Source organism: Anastrepha ludens, chromosome 6 (assembly GCF_028408465.1).
Source record: "Anastrepha ludens isolate Willacy chromosome 6, idAnaLude1.1, whole genome shotgun sequence".
Taxonomy (NCBI): Eukaryota; Metazoa; Arthropoda; class Insecta; order Diptera; family Tephritidae; genus Anastrepha; species Anastrepha ludens.
In genome coordinates this window covers 37036530-37060030 of record NC_071502.1, presented here as the reverse complement: position 1 = coordinate 37060030, position 23501 = coordinate 37036530, and the positions used below count along the sequence as shown (strand labels likewise).

The 23501-nt window shown below is 35.4% G+C and overlaps 2 protein-coding genes across 2 annotated transcripts; both read right to left on the bottom strand.

Moving 5' to 3' along the window:
• Positions 1-4506: 4506 nt before the first annotated feature.
• Positions 4507-17830, bottom strand: LOC128865903 (integrator complex subunit 1). Its single transcript, XM_054106298.1, has 3 exons — positions 16409-17830; positions 10327-11306; positions 4507-8563 (listed from the first exon to the last, which is right to left on the bottom strand). The coding sequence occupies exons 1-3, from the start codon at positions 17712-17714 to the stop codon at positions 4670-4672; spliced, it is 6180 nt and encodes a 2059-aa protein (XP_053962273.1). The 5' UTR covers positions 17715-17830; the 3' UTR covers positions 4507-4669.
• Positions 17831-21052: 3222 nt separating this feature from the next.
• On the bottom strand, positions 21053-23491 carry LOC128867810 (ubiquitin carboxyl-terminal hydrolase calypso). Its single transcript, XM_054109318.1, has 2 exons — positions 22204-23491; positions 21053-21410 (listed from the first exon to the last, which is right to left on the bottom strand). Exons 1-2 carry the CDS (start codon positions 23233-23235, stop codon positions 21153-21155), a joined length of 1290 nt encoding a protein of 429 aa, XP_053965293.1. The 5' UTR covers positions 23236-23491; the 3' UTR covers positions 21053-21152.
• Between the last annotated feature and the right edge of the window lie 10 nt (positions 23492-23501).

Here is a 23501-nt window from a genome sequence, read left to right as displayed (position 1 = left end):
ATTGCGTAGCCGGAGTTGGGCTGATGAGGGTTATTTTTTTGAAGTGCGGCCGAAGGCCGCCTACGCAGAAGAAAGTTTTACGCAAAAATACTGTGGACAGCATAGACGATTTTTTATTCCAAATTTTCGCCTGCGGCGCTTTTTTTTTTTTTTTTTTAAATATATATATGTATAATATAGTGAAAATTTGGAATTAAAAATCGCGCGAGCCGCCTGGGGGTGAGGTTTTCACTTTTAGAAAGTAGAATACCCCCTCTACCCCCCCTTATACCCCTTTTTTTAAAAGAGGCGGGGGACCGAATGGGTATTTTCCCTAAATATTGACCGTGTTGTATTAACTCGTGTTCCGTCAATATGGGATTCATCAATACTTGATGAAATAAAAACAAAATACTACAAATAAAAAGAATATAATTTATTTGTATGTATTTTGCAATTAAACTTTAATGACTCACCTTAATAATTTACTCACAGTATCGCAATCTTGTAAATACTGTGAACAAATGTGGAGCGTGCAACACACTTACGATCCATGAATATTTGAAAATCCATCAATATGGATCGCGATCCAAATGTATCACAATATATATTAATTGTCTAACATGGGCCAAATTTTAATAGCGCATAATCATAGTCTTAACCCTAAATCTCTATTCGCGAAGAGCTATCGCTTTGTATTTTCGAGAAAGAGAAAAGGTTTATTAAACGAAAAATGAAAAAGTTTGTAAATCAATATCTTCGCTGTTTTTTTTTGCAAAAAATGTTAACTAGGTAAATGGAATTGTAAGCAACACTTCGTTTTAAAATTTTTCTTTTGATGTTATATTAGGCCTCTTCTATTCGCCACTTCTCTGCTAAGCTAACATAACGAAAAATCTGCATGTGGAAGCAACAACAAAGTTATCGAGCAAGATTCACCGCTAGCGAGTATGGTTATATCTTAAGGATGATAGAGTATATGGTTACACCTTCCGAATTCGCTATGTTGTAAGAGCTCATGAATAAACAAACAAAAGGAAGGGGAATTACTTGTTTGTGAAGAGTAGGCGAAAGCAATGGAAACAACGAAAAAGAAGAAATTATACACCCCTATACACATCTTCTTGCCACGGCGTCTTCCATATAAAAACGCAAACAATCTGCGTTTGAAGGCTTTATATTAATTTGTGCTTTCACAATTTTAGTCTTTTATTTTAAATCTCAGAAATCACAATATTGTTCTCTTCCTTTTGTTCGTTTGTTTTGTATTGGAAGGGCAACTGACGTCAGACTTGTCAAAATTGCACAAAATAAAGAAACGCTTTTAAGAAGGCGCTACCTATGGTTTGCCTTGGTTATCCCTCATAAAACTGGTATAACTTACTATAGACCTCATGTGGTGTTGCTAACGCTTGGCGAAAAGAAGAGGCCTAATGTTGCACTGCAAAGATGTGGTACAAATGAAATATGTCAAAATCCAAAGTGGAAGAACTTCATGCCCTAAGCTCTGCGATAAGCGGTTACCGCTTGCATTATATCGCATGTGAAGATTTTTATGTGATCAGCGTTTTCATGTGATTCATGTCGTCAGCGAGGCAGTGGATGCGTTACAGTATAGTTTTAATTAAAATATTGTTGAAAATTTAAATAAATAAATTATTGGGGAAACAAAAAATAAAAAAACACGTAAGTATAACCTTTCTCTTTGGTTGGTGGTCCTTAGCTGTTACCTCACATCTACATCTCCTAAGTGTATAAATACTCCTTTTGGTATTTGTGTAATCGTGAGCAAATTTTCAATTTTCTTGCATTACTTCCAGCAACCGAGCGCATCAGTTACATGTTGTTAAAAGTATTGACATCAAATCAATAAATAAACTTAAAATGTCAGGCAACGGTTATATACAAGGTGACGTAAAATTCATCGCCCTATCGGGGGACTTATAATTTTTTCTAAAGTCATCGTACGTGAACTAGGCAGCTGCAGTATACAGTCAGAGTGCGTAAAGGTCAAAATAAATATTTCCATCACTTACGATAACTTTTTTTTAGTAAAAGTTGTTAATCAAAAATTGGATTATTAATTTTGTGCCACCTTGTAGGAATAAAACGAGACAAACCGTAACACATATAGATGTAAATAAACAGTTTTAAATATTATAACATACAATTTGTAAATAAGTATTAATTTCTTTATTTAAATTGTGCTTTATTTGATATGATTAAATTTAACTAAAATAACGTCATACCCGTGGTTGCGGGATTTGGTTTTTTTATTTGTTTTGAAGTCGCCTTAGTGTGCCTGAAACTACATGTTTTGCGTTTCTTTAGTAGGTTCTCGCATTGCTGAGATACACTTTGGGACAGTATCTGCAATTCTCCCTAGCCCGCAGTCGCCCAGGATCAAGGATGATAGTTTACAAGGTTTAGGCATTCGAAGCAAAATTTTGAGAGGAACTTCGGCTGTTAAGTAATTGGAGTTTCGGCAGCAGAATACCCTCCGTTCATTTCACACGTATTCACATACCCGTCAAATCAGCAGTTGTTCAGGCAACGAAGTAACCTAAGCAGTGGTTTCGTTTTTTTTAATTCTCCATAACAATCTCAGTTTTGTTACGTCAGTAAATCAGCTGATTCTTTCAAAATCGTGGAGAACAGGTTAAAGGTCTGATGTTTGCCACAACTTCCGAATTCTCTCAACCATGGAGCAGAATGTAAATTTTATTTTGGAAATTTTCTCCCACAAAATCTACGAAATGTTTCTGCGAAAGAGCTCAGTGATGACTCCCCGCGAATTTTAAACTTATGACCTATGCATTTCAACTCAGTGCTACTTCTATCGCCCGAAAATCGATTAGTGATAGGGACAAATAAAATCTCATATTTGAACCTAAAATTAAAAGTTTTTTATTAATTAACTTCTTTGCTTACTTTTTACCAATCTTTATCTTTATGTACGTTATGCTGTTTTGCAAAATGCATTTCAGTCAACCTAAAAATAATCTAAGTTCGCCCTATATGTTCCAAATCCTTATAAACTTCCAAAGCGATAGCAATAAATAGGTGTATTTATTATTTCCACTGCTACTCGTATTAGTTGTAAGTTATCGTTGATGTCACATTAAAATTGTACAATAATTTTCTTCTATAAATTTAAAATAACCATAAAAATTAAAATAAAAAAAATCTTTTAAGTTTTTATATCAATTATATGGACGTAATGTGCTGCGTTTCCACGACAGTCGGTTCTACGTTACCGAAACGACCTGGATTTATATCCGGCCAAGGACTGTCACTCCAGCAGCATTCACCGTATGTAAGTATGGGGAATGTTTATGCTGCAACAACAACAACAACAACGTAATGTGCTGCAAAAAAAAAATAATTTTGTTTTGTCTTAAAAAACCTTAAAAAAATATTTAAAACAATCGCGGGTACATTGGGTTGCACAGGAAAAGGTTTAGAGGTTTATTGAAACGTAAAGGTCTAAATTATTCGTTTTTGATCGTCAAGAAAACAAAATAATTTTTAAATAATTATTTCATATAATTATTGACAATTTTTTTTGTTTCGCTGTGCACCTCTGGTTCAAAGTTATATTTTTTTGGTGTACATTATAAAGATTTATTTATTTAAAGATTGTTAACATAATTATTTTGTCTTTGCTTTCATTAAATAACGTTAGATTTATGAAAGCTTTGAATAAATTTTAATTTCATATCTACGTCGACAAATATGATCTTGTAGTCGTGATGTCACACTGTCCTCTAACTAACTTCGTCCATAAGAACATGTGTATTTAAAATTGTATAGGTGCTGCCTGCCAGCTTCCGTCATCAAATTGCTTTTACCTATTCTTCTTAATTAGCGTGATAACCGCTTACGTGATTTTGGCCGAATTTAGAGGATGGTTCCATCTGTAGAAGTCCATGCAAATGGAGAAAGTCCCTTATTCACTTAGCAGTGCTCAGTATACGGTCCAAGCAACTCAACTTCCGGACTTCGCCCAGTTATCTTCCGAGTAGCTCATGAACATCCGTTTGAGAGCGAGCTATTATGAGAAGGCGCGGCAACACAAGATATCTGGTTATGCGCAGGGTTTGGGACCCGCCACGTAAAAATCTTCCCCAAATATAAAACAAAACAAGTGTTTACGCAATTACATATGTATATTTATATAATTAGAGATTATATCCTTTTTGGGTGCTTGGCCGTTCTTCTCCTCCTGTTTGTGGTATGCTGTTCCACAAATGAAGGGACCTATACATAGTTTTAAGCCGACTCCGAACGGCAGATATTGGAGGAGGTTTTTCAGGGAAAAATGTTTTTCTTGCATTTGCTGTTTCACCGAGATTCGAACCTACGCACTCCCGAATGGTAGTCACACACCAAACATTTGACTACGGTTATAATTTATGTTTTTACAGCGTTGATATTACAACTTAATTCACATTTTAAGATTAAATCGTAAATTGAAGTAATTTATTAAGTTCGATCTTGAAAATTCCAAATTCTAAAATGTAAAACTATTTTTTGCAAGTTTTATTCTTTATTGTACAGAGATAAAAAAATCAGAAATTATTTTCTTCTTTCTATTCCAAACACACTTAAAAATATTTTTGTAGTAATATTATATTTTATATTATAATTTTTGTATAATATTATTACTGTAATACTAATAAGCTTAATTTTAATATCCATGCTGTAACATTAGCGTTTGTAAAACTCTTTTGATTTGAGTACTTGTGTTTAATTGTGACTTAACCCCAAGAGTAAAGGCTACTGAAAGTATTTCTACGGTATGCTCTTGCAAAAGCAGAGTCATTTCAACTAAGTTGTCTACAGCAGTAGTGGCAACAGACGAGTTGTCGTCTCTCAAGCATTGAATGTATGCATTAAGGGTGCATCGATTTATGTCAGAGCGACCTGGATTATGTTTCAAATGACGAACCAATAAAATGAATGCATTGGAGCGTATCTGCGCACTAGGAGAAAATATCAACTCTAGTAACCGATCAAAAATTTCATTCAGAAATGAGAATCGCTTCGAAGTTAGACTTTCTATTTCTTGCAGAGGTCCCAAGATAGCTTCTTCTGTACTTGAATTTTTTATTACTGTTATAAGATCTGTAAAATGTTGCGACATTGTAAGTGATTTTGTAAACGGTGTAGAAATAGCAAATGGGACTCCTCCTTTGATATTAGGTTCCAAATGATTTATGGGATTCGCTTCAGATATATCAACATCCGTTAGAGCAAAAGCGTTACTATTTCCCTGCTCTTCTAATTCAAAATCTTGCTTATTTTCGTCATCGTTTAATTCATTTATTGGGATACCTTTTTGCTGAAGAAGAGCTATGCCCTGTACCAGTTGTTGCAACGATGTAATGGAATTAAATTTTACGGACAGTTCCATTAAAATTCCAACATATTTTTCGATATAAAGAAGCGCACTTGAAGGATTGGAATTTATATAGGCTTGTAATAGTTCGACGAACTTTATCAATATATGATATGACTCTTTAATAAAGCTATGATGTTTGAAAAATGAGAAATAACACTCTAAAGCTGCTTGAAATTCAATTTTGTAACTATCGTCGAATAACATAGGTTGTAGCAGTTGAAGCGCACGAAGTATTTGTATAAACCGGTGAAAATGGTATTCATCGCGTAAAAGACGAACGCTTAACTGCGCCCTACCTTGTATTAAAGATGATAAAACACCTAATTGGCGCAAAAATAGGATAGGATGTGATGCCGCAAATTTTCTTATTAGCATTTCAATATCACTAGATAGAGTTTCGAAATCTTTTCTAAGAAAAAGATTCCCCAAGCAAGTAATTAAGTAATTTGAAACCTTATCAGCTTTACAACCCCTCAAAGTAGATATTTTCGTAACATGTTCTTTTAAATTAGTTGTCATAAATCGAATGGAAGGATGTAAAAGGTACATCTGGTGTATAATTTTTAGTTTCAATAAATGGGGACATGATTTCCTAAGTACATATTCAATAAACTTGGAAATATCCTTATGTATTTTACTGGTAACTCTGAATAGAAGATTGATGCGCGAACAAATTTTGTAATCATAAGTTTCCAACATAGTCTTCGAGTTTGCATCAGCTTCATTCAAAATAAAACCAATTAAAGCACTCAACTGGGACTCGTTAAATAAAAACATTAGTTCTGGGAAATTAGTTTCTGTTACGCTTTTGTCTCGTCCTTGCCAAAGCTTTGGATTACTTATAAGCGCTTCAATAAAATTAAGGGCTGTACTACAGTCAATACCTGGTTGCACTTCTTGCATCAACAATTTCAAATTGATCAACAAGGCGTCCCAACTTGTTTGATGGCATATCAAGGAAAGTATATGGAAACGAGAGTCGGAGCAACTTTTCATGAATAATCTGCCTATTTGGTTCTGTTTTCTTAAGAGTATGAATTCTGGATCTATTTCGCATAACCTATCGACAATTAATCCACAATGACATAAATCTTCAACTGTTGTATTTTTTAATACCTTCTCACTTTTAATACCAAACAACTTCTGAGTACCAGATAGTATTTGTTTGTGCTCGGCTTTTTCATAAGATTCGGAAATTGTAGGAAACATTTGCATCTCCCTTTTCTTAACGATATTGAATAAACTTTTGAAGTACATGTTAATATTTCGTCTAGAATTCATATGGGTTTTCCATAAGGACTCACATTCATAAAGTTTATCTGATATAAGCTTGAAATCATCCGCAGATAAAAACTTTTGTTTTAGTAGTACCCTTAAAAGTGTACAAATATGCTTTATCTGCGATGTTGTCTGCTGGGGTATTGAATGTTTGTACCGGTCTATTATTCTCAAAAGGCATAACCATCCCCTTTTCAAATGACTTATCATAACTTCCTTACGGTTTTTCGTAAACAAAAATTCTCTATCAAGCAAATAATGAATTAACCTTCGAAAACGGTTGGTGCTTTTGTAATAGTAATTCGAAGTCTTTAACGTATTACCAATTACATCTTCAATGTCTTTACTCCCGCGATAGTAGCACGTAGTAAGAATTATTGTTTGAAAGTTTTTCTGCAAGTTTAGTGGGTTCAAGACCGCATCGGCTTGTTTTGGATGATCTGGCACTGTTTGAGAATGAGAATATAACTCAAGAGCTTTAACAGTAAAATGCCCATTTTTGGCCCCTCGTTTTTGTTGAATTTCAATAAGTTGTGCTAAATACGCTTTGTTGAGTATTGCATTTTTAACTAGTTCGAGTTCTTCATTCACAGCATGATCTAATAAGGCCAACAGTTTTGACATTGAAATCACTGGTGTTCCAAAATTTTGTACAAACAAAACAATCTGGTCGGGAGTAAGATCTAACAACGCAGCTTCAATTAGCCGATCAACTGAGGAACGAATCATTTTTAATTTTAGCCAGTCAGGTAATAGTTGAACTGCCTCGTGAGAAATATTTGGTAAAAAGCCAGAGGGGGGTCTTCGTCCTGGAGGGAACCAATAGTCAAGAATTGGGAGCGACTCAGGCATTTGGCTACTTGACTGTGTCAGTAAGATTATAAAGGCATGTATTATGTTTAAATGAAGAGGCAGTTGGGCTCCATCTTCAAACTGGACCATAAGTAAGTCAGGATACTCCGTCCATTCATAGGGTTCCCGGTGTTCTCTTAGTCTAATTATGTAGTTATTGAACATAACAAAGAGACATTTCAACGTTTGAAAACGACATTCGGCGAGATTATCATTACTATATCCTAATAATAAATCGCCAGTTAGAGGTATGATATGCTGAAACATGGTACTCCGCTCTACAATCAACTGTGCCATATCAATAACATGGTCTAGCATATCGATGACGCCATCGTTAATAGTATGCGCAGCTACAAACTGAATATAAGACATTACCAAAGCTGGTGTATTTTCAACTTGGCATGCCGACCTTAGCTGAGGTATCATAAAAGATAAAGCTTCTCTAAAACACTGAATTTGTGGAATTGATTTTAATAACCAATCATTTTGATCAGTGTTATCTTTGAAAATAATTTTAAGACCGGATATGGCAGCGATACGCGATTGCTTTACTGTTGATGACAATCTGCGAAATATGTAGTCCAAGACCTCACAAACTGTTTTCTTTTGAGTGTTCTCTTCCATCACTAGGTTTCTTAGGTAAGCGACTAATTCTACGTCACGTGTGTTTTCCTCATTAATTATGTTAGCGTTAAATAAAAGAAACTCGCATAAGCATTGTACTGGAAGGTGGCTGAAGTCTCCTTCGCTACTCTGCACCAGATCTGAAAGCCAAGGCATCGACTTAGTTGTACCTTGACGCTGAATTATATCAAGTAGTAAATCCGGTCGACGGCAGCGACACAAAAGATATCCCAATTTCAAAGATTTGTTTAGTCCCTTCACTTGCTCTAAAACGCTATTAGGGATTTTTCTAACTTGCCCCATTGGATCCATAAGCATTAACTGCGAAATAAGTATTGCATTATCCTCAGTTATAATCGCTTGGGAAGTTTGGGCTGCCAAATATGACTCCAACTGAAGAATTTGTTCTCTTTCTAGAGAAACCAGCTGAAAAAAAGTTTATGGTAAATTCATTAATCATATGCATTTACACATTTACTTAAAAAATTCATTACGTAAAGAGGTAAATTTATTGAAATAAAAATTAAACGCAATATAAAGGACAAATACATAAACACCCAACACCGTCAATAAAAAAACTGCCACAAGTCAGTGCGATTTTTTACGGTTTTTCTAGGAGAATAAACTATGTTTTCGTAAATTGATTTTCATTATTAAGATTAAATGAGAAACAAATAAATTGTCAAAACTGTTCAATAAGTCCCTTTGGTTTAGTTATTTAATGCATTGGCTGAGCGGGTATTTGGTTGAGTGCTACTTCCTATTATGTTTCACCAATGAAGGGACTTTTTTTATGCCGCCTCCGAATGGCAGATGGTTCCATGAGAAGCTTTTCCGTAGCAGAAATATACTCTGAAGTTTGTCATTGCCTGCCGAGGGGTGTCCTCTGCTAGAAAAAACTTTATTTTTTGGTATTTCATGAAAGGGGTTTCGAACCTGAGCTACGGCAGTCGCCAGAATTTTGCTTAAGGGGTTACATGGGTTTCGTGGGTTCAAAAAATCGATTCTTTTTTTGGCTTAGTAATTTCTACAACATCCCAAGAATATTATCCTAAATTTCCAAGTCGATCCGAATAATAGTTTCGGAGATACAGCCTTTGGAAGGGGTGCGCTCCAAGCCACTTTTATTGTTACTCAAAACTTTAAACGCGTTTTTCTCGGAACCGTGTTTTCAAATTCGGTTGTCAAATGTTCTCGAAAACTACTCAACCGATCTTGATGAAATTTTACACAGGTGTTCGAAATGCAATTTACTCGTGCTTGGACGAAGAGTTTTTTTTTCAATTACAACTATTTAAAAAAAAAAACAAAATGTCAAGCAAATTTGACCGAAATTTCAATTTTTACTTCTTTTTCTTTCTTTCGTTCAAGCACGAGTTTATGGTCTTAACTAAAACACTTATTTTTGTATTTTCATTTTCGATGATCCTGTCAGGAGTTATGCTGACAACGCGGTCGCACCTTTTTTTCGAGGGGTCACCGGAAATGACGTCACAATGGAGGAGTTTTAATTTTTTTTTTTTGAAAATTTCAGAAATTGTTCTTTAAATATGTATCTATAAGACAGAAAAAAGTTTGGATTAAATAATTTTTTACATAGAAAAAAAGTATTAAAAATATGCCTTTTTTCCCGACGAAACCCATGTAACCCCTTAAGGTAGGACGTAGCTTGCTAAATATCCTGGTGTTTTTTACAGGCCACGTTCAAAAAAATACAGCTAATAGTTAGTCTTCCTAGTAAAAAATTACTTAGGATAATAAATTAGATCTATAAAACTGCCTATTTATACCATTTTTACAAAATTGTTTCAAGAATGATGCAATCAAATTTGAAAGACAAACTAACAGTATCCCTTTAAAATTCGAATTATTCTTGTTTATTTAGAGGGTTCTCCAGTACCTTTATTTCGTTTATCCAAATCGTTATTTGGGGATAACTCGAAAGCTACACGGCAGAAAATAGTGGTTTTTTGAGACTCAGCTACCTGTTTTCTATAAGAATTGGATGGCTATTTGTAAACCAGTGCAATATTAGTAAATCTAAGCAATCAATATATAAATGTACATGCATATATACTTGTAAAATCAAATCATTTGAAGTGATGTAATTGCGTATAAATAAAAAGTTATGTTTAAAAACCAAACAAACAAACAAAATTTTGGGCAAGTATATTGTTTATTAAACCTACCTGTAGTTCCTCCTTTCCGATATGCGGTTCGGTAAATTGGTTGGTAATGCACATTTCGATCAAAACCTTCATAGTGGGGTAATGTTTCCAGCAAAACGCTCCGAATGTGGACGGGTTGTGAGCGGAAATCATTAGCATTATAATCCATGCTTTCCAATATAAAACTGTGATAGCAAGCTTTGGGGGAGCGTAACCCAAGGGTAAATTTATATTTTCCGGGTAATGATATTCTACCATATTAAATAGGAAGTCTATAACATCATATTTGTTGGCTTGTACTGCTGGATAGTTGGGGATTCTCATTGTTGACGCCCTTTTAATGACCATCATTATCACATCTATAGTTTCTGGTATCGTTAAAGGTATATCTTTAGTAATACCGATAAGTATAATTCGTAGAAGAGTATCTTCTAGAACTGGAGTTTCAGAAGCAATCCTCAACAGTGCTCCCCTCTCTGGCTCCGAAGGCCATTGATCGCATCTCGAATATTGCTCAGGGTTGTCTAAAAGTAAAATCTTGTGTAGAGCTTGACTGTATTCTAAACTTTGTATTTTAAAAAGATTCGGAACTGTCTCGTACATCCAAGATACGGCTTCCAATTGAATTTGAGACATTTGTGAAAAAAAATTCAATAATAATGGATTATTTTTCATTTCCTTGTTGGAACGCAATACGATACACGCTTCACGAATTTGCGGTGAAACAGATAATAGCATGCAAAGGCATATTATGTCAACCATTGAATGGAAAATTCTTTCTTTAAATTCTGAGCGTTCAACTTGTTCCATCAAATCAATTCGTTCGTTCATAAACTCTTTGCAGAATTTTACAATATTCATATCATAACGAAGCACACGGACCAATTCACGTAAAAATACTCTTAATGTACGTAAACAGTCTTCTCGTTGTAGTAAAAATTCTTTGTAGATTTCTGCAAGATTTTGAGAGGATTGTTCTGGAGATGTTTGAAACATTGTAGCTGAAATAAAAAGGTTCGTATAAAAATATGTATTCTCATATCTATGCATTTTATAAAATGAAGCCTCAAAGTACATATGTGCCCTCACAGCTCAATTCAAACTTAGCTGATTTGTTCGGGTTTCTGCAAAATTTTCCTTTGACCCTTCTCTCTAAAAGTATGCTAAAGGGCTTGATAATAAGCAAACAACTTTCTAAAATATGCCTATTTCTACTTTTAACGTTCATATGTTTAAAAAATCGGCATAAATTAAAAAAACGATGTAAATGAAAATGTGGAGCCGAAACAGTAGACTGAATTGAAAAATGTTCTTTAATTCACGCGCCAGTCACGCAACAAGAATTTTGAGGTGGCTTTAGTCAGAAAGCAGTAATCAGTAAGGTGCACAAGCGGCAAATGAAACCTGGTGTAACGAAAAAAACATCTTTCTTATTCACTCACGGAGCTCACATAACGAATGTGAAGGTGTAGTAATGCTAAGTAATAATTTGAATTTTAAGTACAAAGTAAATATTGAAAATAATAGCCAGTATAAAAATAAAAAAAACCTATTGGTCACATGTTATTCTTTCCAATAAGTTTGTGTAATTTTAAATGTCTCAGTAAAAGTATGAGAACGTACTTTTTGGGCTTGAATATATTTGCTGTCATCACGTTCATTGAAATGCGTTCATTTATTTATGTTTCTTGCTTTTTCGCATTGATTTTTTGCGTTTTAGTAGGAGCACTGACAAATTTTGTGAATTGCTTTCTGTTTTATATTATAAATGGCAAATAAGTGAAAAAATAAAGTATCTGCAGTATTCCTACAACACTCTACTTTAGTTGAAACTATTCAATAATGTCGAAAGGGAAACAATCCCCCCCAGCTATTCGAAAAGTAATCGTAGAGCTGCAAAAGACTGGATTATTTAAACCCTATTAAATTTTTCAAAAACGATGGCTTTTAATGCTTTAAAAATTTTTTTCTAGAAAACATTTAACAGAAAGCGTTCTCAGAAAAAAAAGCGCGAAAAACTACGAGCCAGATTGATAGAATGATTGTTAGATTGTCAAAACAGGGTCCCAGGAAGAGTGCTGTTGACATCCATCCAGAAATTTTTGTTCACCTGGAAAAGCCAATAAAGAAAAAATAGTTGCGGTTCGATTGGCAGAAGGAGGTCTTCACGGTCGATTTGCACGGAAAAAGCCATTGGCAACAGCATCGGAACGACAACGCCGAATTGAGTTTGCTCAGGAGCGCATATCATGGACTCAAAATCAGTGGCGTTATATTTTAAAAATAAAAATAAATAGAATTGGACCAGAGGGTAGGAAGTTCGTGCGCCGACCAAAACATGCAGTATTCGATCCGAAGTTCAATAATTGTGTGGGGCTGCTTTTCGTGGAACAGTGTCGGGTCAATTCATCGCATTGGAGTTAATATGGATGCGTTCATTAAGTTCAGATCCTTCAAAATGTAATGCTACCTCATGCGGAAGAGAATCTACCGGTGATTTGGAAATTTCCGAAGCACACTTCTCGTGTTGCAAAAAAGTTTTTCGAAGACAATTCGATCACTTTCTGGATTGGGCATCTTCGAGTGTCGACTTAAATCCAATAGTACGCAGTACGCAAAATTCACAAATTTGGATGAGTTATTTCAAAAGGCGAAGGCAGCATGGTAAATCATTCCTGTTGAACGTTGCAGAAGTATAATAATGCCAATTCAAAGGTGCCGTGTGGCACTAATAAAGCAAAAATGATTTTCAACAAGATATGAATTTATACTTTTTCCTTTCGCCTGCATTTTCTATATACTTTGACTAAGGGATTTCCAATAACAGGTGTTATCTATCACTATCGAGAGATGATTAACGATTTTTTATGGCCGGAATTGGATGGTATTGATCTGGAAAACGTTTATTTTCAACAAGACGGTGCTACATGCCACACAAGCAACGAAACCATTGATCTTTTACGGGAAAAGTTTCCGGACCGTATTATCTCTCAAAGAGGTGATCACAATTGGCCACCGAGATCTTATGCTTTAACACCTCGTGACTTTTTTCTTTGGGACCAAGTGCAAGAGAAGGTCTACGCCAACAGCCCAGGGTACATTTAAGACCTCAAAGATGGAATTCGTGAGGCTATCGAGGACATAGGGCAGTCACTTTGCAATTCGGTTATGGACAATTTCGTAAAAAGGATATTGTCCTGTATGCGTGTCTGGTTATTTTCCACTATTAACGACGTGCCTTCCTCTTTATAATGAAATAAACATCCGATCATTTATATTAAAAATAGCGTTTTTCTTTGAATATCAAAATAACACCTCTTATTGGAAGACCCTTTACTACTTTGCTTCGTTCTTAAGTATTTTTCTTAAAGGAATTTCGCATTGTACTTAGTATTGTCATATATTCTGTGACAAATTTTACAACACATACGGCGAGAGAACAATTTCGCAGAAAAGTGTTCCATTATATTTGCTTTTGTCCGTATGCATTGTTTACTCATATAATTTGACTGTTTCGTATTGAATTACGCCTGGTAACAATCGAGTAGGGAGCTAAAAAAAATCGCATTGCAATGTGCAGTGTTTACCTAAGAGAAAAAATTTAATTTTTTGAGAATGTTTGTTTACCGCACGATTAATCACTTTTCCCAAACGTCTGAAGTGACAGACAGAAAAAGAAATGGTCATCCTCGCGTGGTTCAAACCAGTGCAGCCGTAAAAGCCGTTTGAGAAATAATTCGCAGAAATCCCCTTAGAAATTAGAAAATGATGTCCAGGGAAATGAATGTATCGACCAGATCCATGTCAAGACTAATTAGAGATGATCTCCACATGAAAGCCTTCCGTCGCTCAACTGGTAATTTTTTGACAACACGCTTGAAGTAAATTAGACTCGACAGATGAGATAAATTTCCCTTTTGAAGAAATTTTTAACCCTTTCGATCCGAAAAGCCGTTGAGGTAAAGAGAACTTGTTTTACGTGTTCAATCGTTACAATAGGGAAAATAAAAGCATTCCATCACTTCAGGATTTGAATCGGGTAAAAAGGGGTGGTGGGAGGGGCTGGGACATATACATATGTCCCGTCAGTGTTTTTGAATGGGGCTTATATGTCCCGATTAGTATTTTATGATCCGGTACCTCATATATAATTGAACTTTGGTTTTATATTCTTGTTCTCCTCTTTTTTTTTTTTTTGATCTGCACAGCCTGTGCAACGTCTTCGATTGGGAATTGGAATGGGTAGGTGACCTGCGACTAGCTACCTTTTTCTTCCTGACGTGACACTGCGTTAAACAGCTGCTCTTTCCTTCCCTTCAGCAATCATGTGTTCCGCCAGCTCTATCATAAAGTCTATAAGTGGTTTTTGTGTCCGTGAAAGTTGCGAACTGATTACCTACTGACATCATTAACAATCGGTAAAAAACTTTTTTCCACCATTTATTAGACTTCCGATCCAACTCATCCCCCCATTATCTGTCGGAAAAATTGTATCATTTCGGGGCAGTCCACGTTAACTTTTTGATCATTTTTTAATTTCTTTTCTATTATGGGGATTTCAGAGGAGTGACAATTGCTTACAACTACTACTTCCTTGGTATCTTGCCATTTAGCATACGTTATACCAGTGTTGCTTTCTCGGAAAACGCATTGACCTCTGTTTAGCTTTGTGCTGATGACTGGCAATTTTTTGGAATCGACATAATAGTTCCTAACGCTGCGTAATTAATAGTCTCTAGAAGATTGATACTTATGAAGAACCGATCGAAACACAGAGTCACATCCGTTTCTCGAATTGTTGCAGCTAACTGATTTACCACGTGCCCGCCTAGAGTTCCTTCGACGTTTCCATCTTCTCTCCCACATAACATAAGAGCATAACATCTGAGCCACATTTTGAAACCACGTTTAGTGGGCTTCAATGGTAAGTATTGTTTCATAGAGGAGCGTCCTTTGAATTTCGTCACTTTGGTAAGCACTTTCGTTCCGTGCACTTGCAAATCGAGACTTTAGGCACTTAACCATATCGTCCACGTAATAAAGTTTGGATGCTCCCTCAGGCTTTTCAGGTGAAGCAAAGTTCATTTTCGATGATAGTAACTGAAATCTATCCCGCGTTATAGCCGATTTTACTGCATCGTTTCCCATAGAATTATGTTTTGACCAATAGTGTCTTACAGATGGCAATTGGTTATATGACATAATTATCATGCAACCAATAACGATTTGAATTTGTCCAATATCTGTTACCTTTATATTTTTGTACGCTGGTTTTGAGTTTGGCATTATCTCAATACGTTCGTTCGTGCACTGGGTAATACGCATAAAAAGGCTTTCGGGGAAAACTTTCATAAATATATTGTAAGAATTGTCAGTCCTCTGGGGCACCACGAATACTGGTGGGACACATACGTCCCAGTAAAATGAAAATGCTAATGATTTTTAATAAGCAAAACGACAAAATCTATGCTAAAAATCTGAACAAAAACACAAACAAAATCTAAACTAAAGACTCAAAAAATGTTGTTCTAAGGGTTCAGCGTGGCCACCATACAGGCAAAAGTGTACCAGGAGGATGTCTTAGAAGGCGTGATGAAGAAATTGAGTAGTACTCTCTTCTATGGAGAGGGTAGGATCTTCTAGAAAGATTCCGTTCCAGCCGTTAGGGCGACAACCATCCAGTAGTGGCTAAACAAAATTCCTGGGTTCATATCCGCAGAAAATTGGCCGTCTGGAAGTCCAGATCTGAATCCATTGAACTACAGTTTGTGGTCAGAATTGGAGAACATGGCCTGTCGAAGACCTCACAGAAATTTGGAAAGTCTCAAACAATCTTTGGCACGAGCAGCGACGTCAATATCCATGAAAACCGTGCGAGCTGCAATATCTGAATGGCCTAATCATTTGAAGGCTTGTGTAAAAGCAAATGGAGACCATTTCGAATGAAAATAATTTTTAATGAAAATTATATTTACATGATTAAAAAAAACTAACTTAATTAATAAAAGTATTATAATTTCATATCTTAACTTGTAACACAACTTATGTCAGGACTAATTATATACAAATATCTTATATAAATAAAAGTAGAATTCTAACTTACCAAGCATTCCCATATTGTTTGGGTTCCTCGTGTTTGAAAGTTCATTTTGAACCACAAGTTTTAGTATTAACCTGAGAACATTAGGCTGCTGGGATATCATCTCTTTAATACAGAGCAAAAAAAAATTTAGCGAAGGCTTCGTTTTCAATCGAATTTTTACAAGTATTGCCAAAACTTCTTGATCTTTAAAATTATTTTCTTTTATATTATAACATATATAATGTAATAGTTGTTGGGCATATTTCACGAGTTTACCGTTGTGAATCCATAACTCTAGACGTGTTATGCAAAGGTAACGAACCTCAATTAGACCAGCTGTTGAACATAAGAATTTTAAAAAGTTTCGCGTATACCAGTCAGTTTGTTGTCTCTTATTCAACTGTTCCTTTATTGCATCGATAACAATTTTTTCAACAGTATTTTCAATGTCGGCAAAACGATTGCAAATTAAAAAAGGTGAATCAGTATCAATTCCAAAACCAATAGATTCTATATTTGAGCTCCCGTCTCCAGAATCATCTTCTAGACATAATAGCATATCGCGATGTTGTTGGCCCGCTGACACGCCAAAACCTGGGGTTTCAATATGCAAGGCATTAGGTGGAGGAATGTTTGTTTTAAATACAAAGCATACGTTTTTTATATATGGCATACAAAAATCATTATCTGACCATGTGCGTTCATTAATGGCATCTTCTATGTATATTCGCATAAAGTGTTCTGGCCAGTTGGTTCTATCATAATATGCTTTCGTTAAAAGGTTTGAGGCGATTGCGTGGGAATTAGAGCTTTGTTTCAATTTAACATTTACATCTCTACGCAATATATACACAAGAGCTGAACTAAGAATCTCTTCACAGAAAATATTTGGTCGTAGTTTGGCCAGATACAATAATCCCAAATAAAGAACATAATCAAATTTCATTCGCGTATAAGGCTCCATGAGATGCTTCACTGACCCACATATAACACGTAGTACGTTATCATCAAACTGCTCGGAGATTTCCTTAATTACAGTAATTAAATCTGTAGTTTCACAGTCAATTGCAAACTGATCCCAAGAACCGTGAATGGTAAAGCCAAAAGTTTCTTCCAAACGTAATAGTTTTGGCTTTTTATTTGTGTTCGAAATAGAAGAAGTTGCTTCCCGTTTTCGATCTGATATAATAGGGTTTCCTTTACATGAGACAATCTTTTTAGCATCCTCCCGGTTTCCTTTCGCTCCTAAAGCAAAGAACTCATTTCCCATCGGGCCGGCTACTTTCTTCTGACCTCTTGCATTAATAATGTTTTTGCCACGATCCATGTTTTATAAAATCTGCTTGTTCTATAAAGGCAGACTTCTATTTTAAGTATTTATTTATTATATTCTTACGAACAGTTTATGTTTCTGTTTATTTAACACTACTACCATACCTAAACTAATTTATATTGGAGATGGAAAATGTTAATCGTGTTCTAGTACAATTATTGTGCAACGTTCCCGTACTCGAAATTTAACAGCCCGATCTTGAAAATGTTTAGAAAATTGAGTTGTTCATACGGTGTGTATTCAAAACCAATTAACGAGTACAATGATTGGGTATAAGTAAAGAATAAAAACTGTTTGTAAAGCAACATCAAGACGCACCCCACGAACAAGAGGACGAGCTCGGATAAAAACTCAAAAAGGGTGAAAGCCCAATTTTTCATTTATTTTTTTATTTCAATTACCTTTGATTTGATTTAATTAAGGGCACATTATCGAAAAAAGAAATATATGTCTAAGACTTCAAATAAAAGGCAATAGAATATCATTTTTCATGAAATATAAACATTATGTTAATTGGCGAATTTTCGAAATAATCAATTTGAGAAGGAAAAATTGTAAATTTTCCAGTAAAATATGTAATATATAACACTTTTGTAAATAAAAGAAACAAATATTTCCCTGTAAGAGCGCGGTTTTACAAATATTAAATTTCTACGTTTTCTCCAATAAACAGTACGTAAAATTCCTCTGAAATCGATCACTGAATCACTATTATCGATAATTATTATTACGAATTTGAGGAGAAACATCAAAATAAAAACTAAATGCTCGCCGGCAAAGAAAAGGGGTTTGAACACATAATTCTAATGCAAATATTGTTAGATATTATTAATTATGCATTCATATTACAAAAATAGGGTGTGGACATAGCCGCTTTGGCCTGTTATTGCCTATTACAAAATGTAATAGCGAATTTCGCATGCATATTGTTGCCGTAATTTTTTGCAACCTCAGTAAACGACGTTTACAGTTTTTCTTTAACTGTTTATTATTAGCAGCCAATTGCGCAATAAAATTAACTATTCCTTCTCCTTGTATTTTCTTCATATCGTTAGTAATAATTAAAGAAACCAAAAACACCGAAATATTCCACCAAAATAATTTCTATGAAAAAAACCTCTCAAAGCTGTATTGACAGCTGATTGTCAATTTTGCAGTTAATCTGCCATATGTGAACGGGTAGCTTAATTTTGTGAATTTAAAGCTGATTCATGCATATATGAAGTATTATTATACACATATGTTTAATACCTATCGCGATTTCCAGATGTAACAACTCGTATCTTCTGGCAGCTTTTGTCTTGCCATCTGAAGTCAAGGTTTTGGTTTTAGTATCTCATTCGCTCGGTTTTGTTGACAGTAGGGTCGATACAAATAGAACCAATCTCTCAAGGTGAACTTCTTTGACTTTCCTCTGTTCAGTTGTGCATTGCTAAATACGATACACCACATCATTCAATCTTTTAATCGCCATCAAGCAAACACGTCTCTTTAAATACTGTATTCTTCCTCGGTCTAAATGCAACTCAATGGGTACTAAAACCGATTCACCCAGTTCTGCACAAAAATTCAACAATGGTTTTGGCACCTTAGTTTGGTAAAGCGTACTTGTGGCCCCTTAACGAAGTATTCCATAATAAGGAGCGCATATTTGTTGCCGGACTCACTTATTAGAAACGGACTCATCGCATCCATGGCTCGCTCAAATCGTGAACACACGTAGTATTCCGGTAATCTTCTACGGCTTCTCTCCTTTTGACCTTTCGCTGCCATACACTGCGCGCAATTTCGAATCGATTCGACAACTGATTCTTTGCAATTTATCCAATAAAACCGATGCTTAATCTTCTCCAGTAATTTAGTGATACCCACTAGTCCACACCACTTAGTCGATTGTGGAATTTCTCTAACACGGATGCAATTCTGGATTTAGGAACTATGAGCAGAGTACAGAGAAGATTTCCGTTGGCATACTACAATTGCGTATAATATGCTCAGTCTCTCCGCAGTTGTAACTCATTATATCCGAACTTCTGAGTCGCGTTGTTTGAGAAGAGAGCTCGTATTATTACTTTCCTCTTGGTTTCCTATATACATAATTAATGCATACATTCTTTGTTAGATGTTTGTAGGAGGAGCTCCCACCAATTTGCGATATGCATCCTGCTAATCTTTCACAAATGGAGGCACCTACAGTTTTTGCCGCCTGTAGATGATGTTCTATTAGGAGCTTTTTCATGGCAGAAATAGACTCCGATATTTACCATTGCTGGCCGAGATGCGACCCCTATTTGAAAAACCGCTTTTAGTAAGACGTTGAACTTTATTTACCTACCAAGCAGCAAAGGTACAAAAGTATGAAGTCCTTATCTAAGCTTAAAAACTGGTTTTTGCGTTCGTTCCCTTCGCCTGGTGCAGTTCCATAATTTAGTGCCAGCTCATGTTTCTTGGCCTCAGGTCTTAATTTCTATGATTTTCCTTGATGGTATGCTTTTCCAAAACAAGGAAGGGCTCGGGCTCTATTAATAACATGGACGTATTCTTTCTAGCCAAGGCATGCGCTACCTTGTTCCTAGTCATAACCCTCCGTCCTGAATACGATTGTGCATTCCTAGTATATAAGTATATTTTCTCGTATAAGTATAAGTATAATTTCTCGACACTCTCAAGGGCCAATGAGGACTTAACCTAAAATGATGACAACGCCTGACTGATGTACTTCAGTTTACTTTATCGTCCAGTTCAATCAATTCCCTAGTCATGTTCAACAAGGTACGCTTGGCTGATTGCAAAATAACTATGTGAAGCGGTGTCAGCTCGAGCATCATCTCCATCGCAACCGTCGTTGCAACTTAATCAGTCCTGCTCACTCTGTCGAAAATGCGGTCCTTCATGCCCATGCGACCGCTTCATATGTGTGTTATCATTGGCCTAATTGTCATGATGTATGTTCATATCAGGACTCTTGGGCTACCTCAAAATTTTCCGGCTAAACGTTTGCAATGACAGCCTTTGTTCATGTTGATTTTCCCCATTCCTGTCCCCCATAACCGTCTTCGATTCGCTCCTTCGGTTCTCGTTTGACGAAATTTTTTTTTTTGAAAGCAACAACAAAGTAAGATTCGTCACTAGCGAGTATGGTTATACTCCACGTTTTGTTTTAAGGTCCAAGTGAGAATTATGATCGACAATATTTAATTCCATTTGGTTACAAAAGCCCTTTCATTCGAGTAATCGTACAGAATGAAATAAAGCACGTCAGTTGACCAGGGTTGTCGGTCAATTCGTCTCATTTTACAATTTCAATATTGGTTACAGAAACGGGCTATTGCTCTAGTTTTCTATATTTTTTTAACCAAAATTTGGTGAATTGGGTAAATATTTATTGAAATAATATGCATTTGTACTTTTTTAACGACATTGGATTTAGAACTATTTTCTTTTTTTACATTTATTTCGGCCTTTTCGCCTGCGGCCAGAGTTTTTAGACGTTTTACAATTCTTTTGTTTTTGTGGTGTTACAGCCTGAGTAGATCCTTTGTTTAATCGATTCACGCTTTGTCCACTAATTTTTTTCGAAGGTAGCAAGTGCTGACTTACTAATTCACCTAGAACGCCTTGATGAGCTAGCATCGAGAGAAATGTACAAATGAATTCATCATAATTATGCGTCCGTCGACAATCATCAACCTGTAAAAGAATTAATAAAATATTTAATTTGGTAAACACTTTTAAATATGGAGATAATAAAATATGTATAAGTTTCAGCAATGCTTAATTTTAATTAACAATCTAAATTCTTTGTTTTCAAATTTAAATATGTTTGCTTTTATCAAACAAATAGATATGTATAAAAAGAAACAAATGTGGCAGTTCAATTTAGGTGGAAAGTATGTTCATAAATTATATAAATTGTTCATATTCACTGCATTATCGTCACTCGTCACTGATTTAGGATTTCTATATTTAGGTAACAATTTAACGAACTCACACAAGCCTAAATATCTTCTAAATAATACATTCTTTTTTATTACACAGGGCTACCGGAAAAGTCGTCCTAAATACATAACGCCATTATTATTTAGACAGATATTTAGAGTTACTGATTACTTTGGTTTTATGGCATGACATGACGAAAACTTCACCGTTATCGGAATTGTTTAATAAATATCATCAATAAAATTTTTACCCAGCTGTGACAGGTAAAAATGGCTGCTTGATAAAATTCTAATAAATGGGATTTTAGACGTCACAACCCCTCGGTTTCCCTACTTCCACCGAGAAAACACTGGGCAACTAACTGAACATTACCCAAATCCTCAGTCGACGAATCACATCTTACATAGCACTTCAGATTAAGGAATTAAAGAAAACAAAAGATTATGTAGTAAATCACATGGCTCTATCTTATAATTGCAAAAGCTTAGACTAAAGGGTTCACTAAATGGGACAAGCCAGTGTTTCTCAACCAGTTCTAACTTACCTTAAACATATATCTCTTGTCGTTTTCATCATTTAACTGTTGCTCGCTTATAGCAATTTCTGCATCGAGGTTTTTGAGTAAAGATTGCAAATCCCGAATGGTAAAGGCATTTGTCTCCAAAACAGGAGAAGGCGGCGAGCTGATTTGATAAGCTCTATTATCAGAAGATTCAATATCAAGCTTCAAAGTTTTGACACAATCAGAGCCACTAGCTTTTAAAAGTTTCTGTAGCGTTCCTGACACAATAGATTGATTTGTTCGCAGCATTTTTAGTTTATGTGTTATTGCTATACGTCTATCCGGAACAACAGCCATTAAATTAAAACGTATATCTTGTTCACCTGTAGCAATGCCTAAACGCTCTGCCATTACTCGCCGAAATTTATCAGTCCAGTCCTCATTCTCCTTCCACGGACCGTGGTCAATGGGATATGGTTTTAAACCATCCAATTCAAATAAATGACCATTGATAGGAACATAGCTCACGAAGTGAAACGCTTCTCCAGTAAAACGTCCAGTTGATACCCCTGAGGCAGCACTTCGGTCTAGTCGCCGTCTTGCTTGAGGCATAGCATGCGAATTATGAGCGCAGGCTAATTCGGGCGTATTACCAATAGCCCAACCTTTATTTTCAGGGCACATACCTTTTGTATGAGCCTTTAAGCGACTTAATGTAGATCCAAGATGTAAATCTGCGTCATTACTATTGAGCAGTACAGATAACAAGGCATGGGTAGCACAACTGTTCGGAACTACTTGCTGAGCAAAAAATATACTGGACACCTCTTCTTCGTCTTTAACAAATATTTCAGCTGCAGCTTCTACTATTTTTCTTCTTGCTCGTCTTTCTTCCATCCATCGAAAAAGAAAAATAAAACCATAAACCGGGCCATCAATTGGTTTTTGCAGATCATACACCTCTTCCACTTGAACATTTTTCACACCAAAATCTTCTAGAAGCAAAGTAAATAATCCTGGATCGGACTCAAGCTCCAGCCAACCATCAGTTAGCCTATTTATATCTACCGGCATGTCTAACAATTTTTTATTTGCTATGTTATTTTAATGATTATTCATTCTGATAATTCAAAATTACGTTTTGTGATTAAAACTTTTGCATTTAAAATATTGTTTTACTGTACTCGTTTACTACAGTTTGCCTTCACATACGTTATTGTATTTATTTAGCGTTTGTAATATTTGGAAAAATTAATAATCACTCAACACTTTCATTCCTCTTTAAATTATATATCGATAAACTAATAATCTTGTTTCCTTTCAACAACGAGTAATTTTCC

Bases quoted from the DNA above. Each gene is read 5' to 3' on its own strand.
- LOC128865903 (XM_054106298.1), bottom strand. From the start codon at position 17,714: ATGGATCGTGGCAAAAACATTATTAATGCAAGAGGTCAGAAGAAAGTA. The intron at 11,307-16,408 runs GTAAGTTAGAAT...TTTTTATTTCAG, and splicing joins AAACAATATGGGAATGCTTG to CTACAATGTTTCAAACATCT. The intron at 8,564-10,326 runs GTAGGTTTAATA...ACTTTTTTTCAG, and splicing joins TCGGAAAGGAGGAACTACAG to CTGGTTTCTCTAGAAAGAGA.
- LOC128867810 (XM_054109318.1), bottom strand. From the start codon at position 23,235: ATGCCGGTAGATATAAATAGGCTAACTGATGGTTGGCTGGAGCTTGAG. The intron at 21,411-22,203 runs GTAAGTTAGAAC...ATTCTTTTACAG, and splicing joins ACAAGAGATATATGTTTAAG to GTTGATGATTGTCGACGGAC.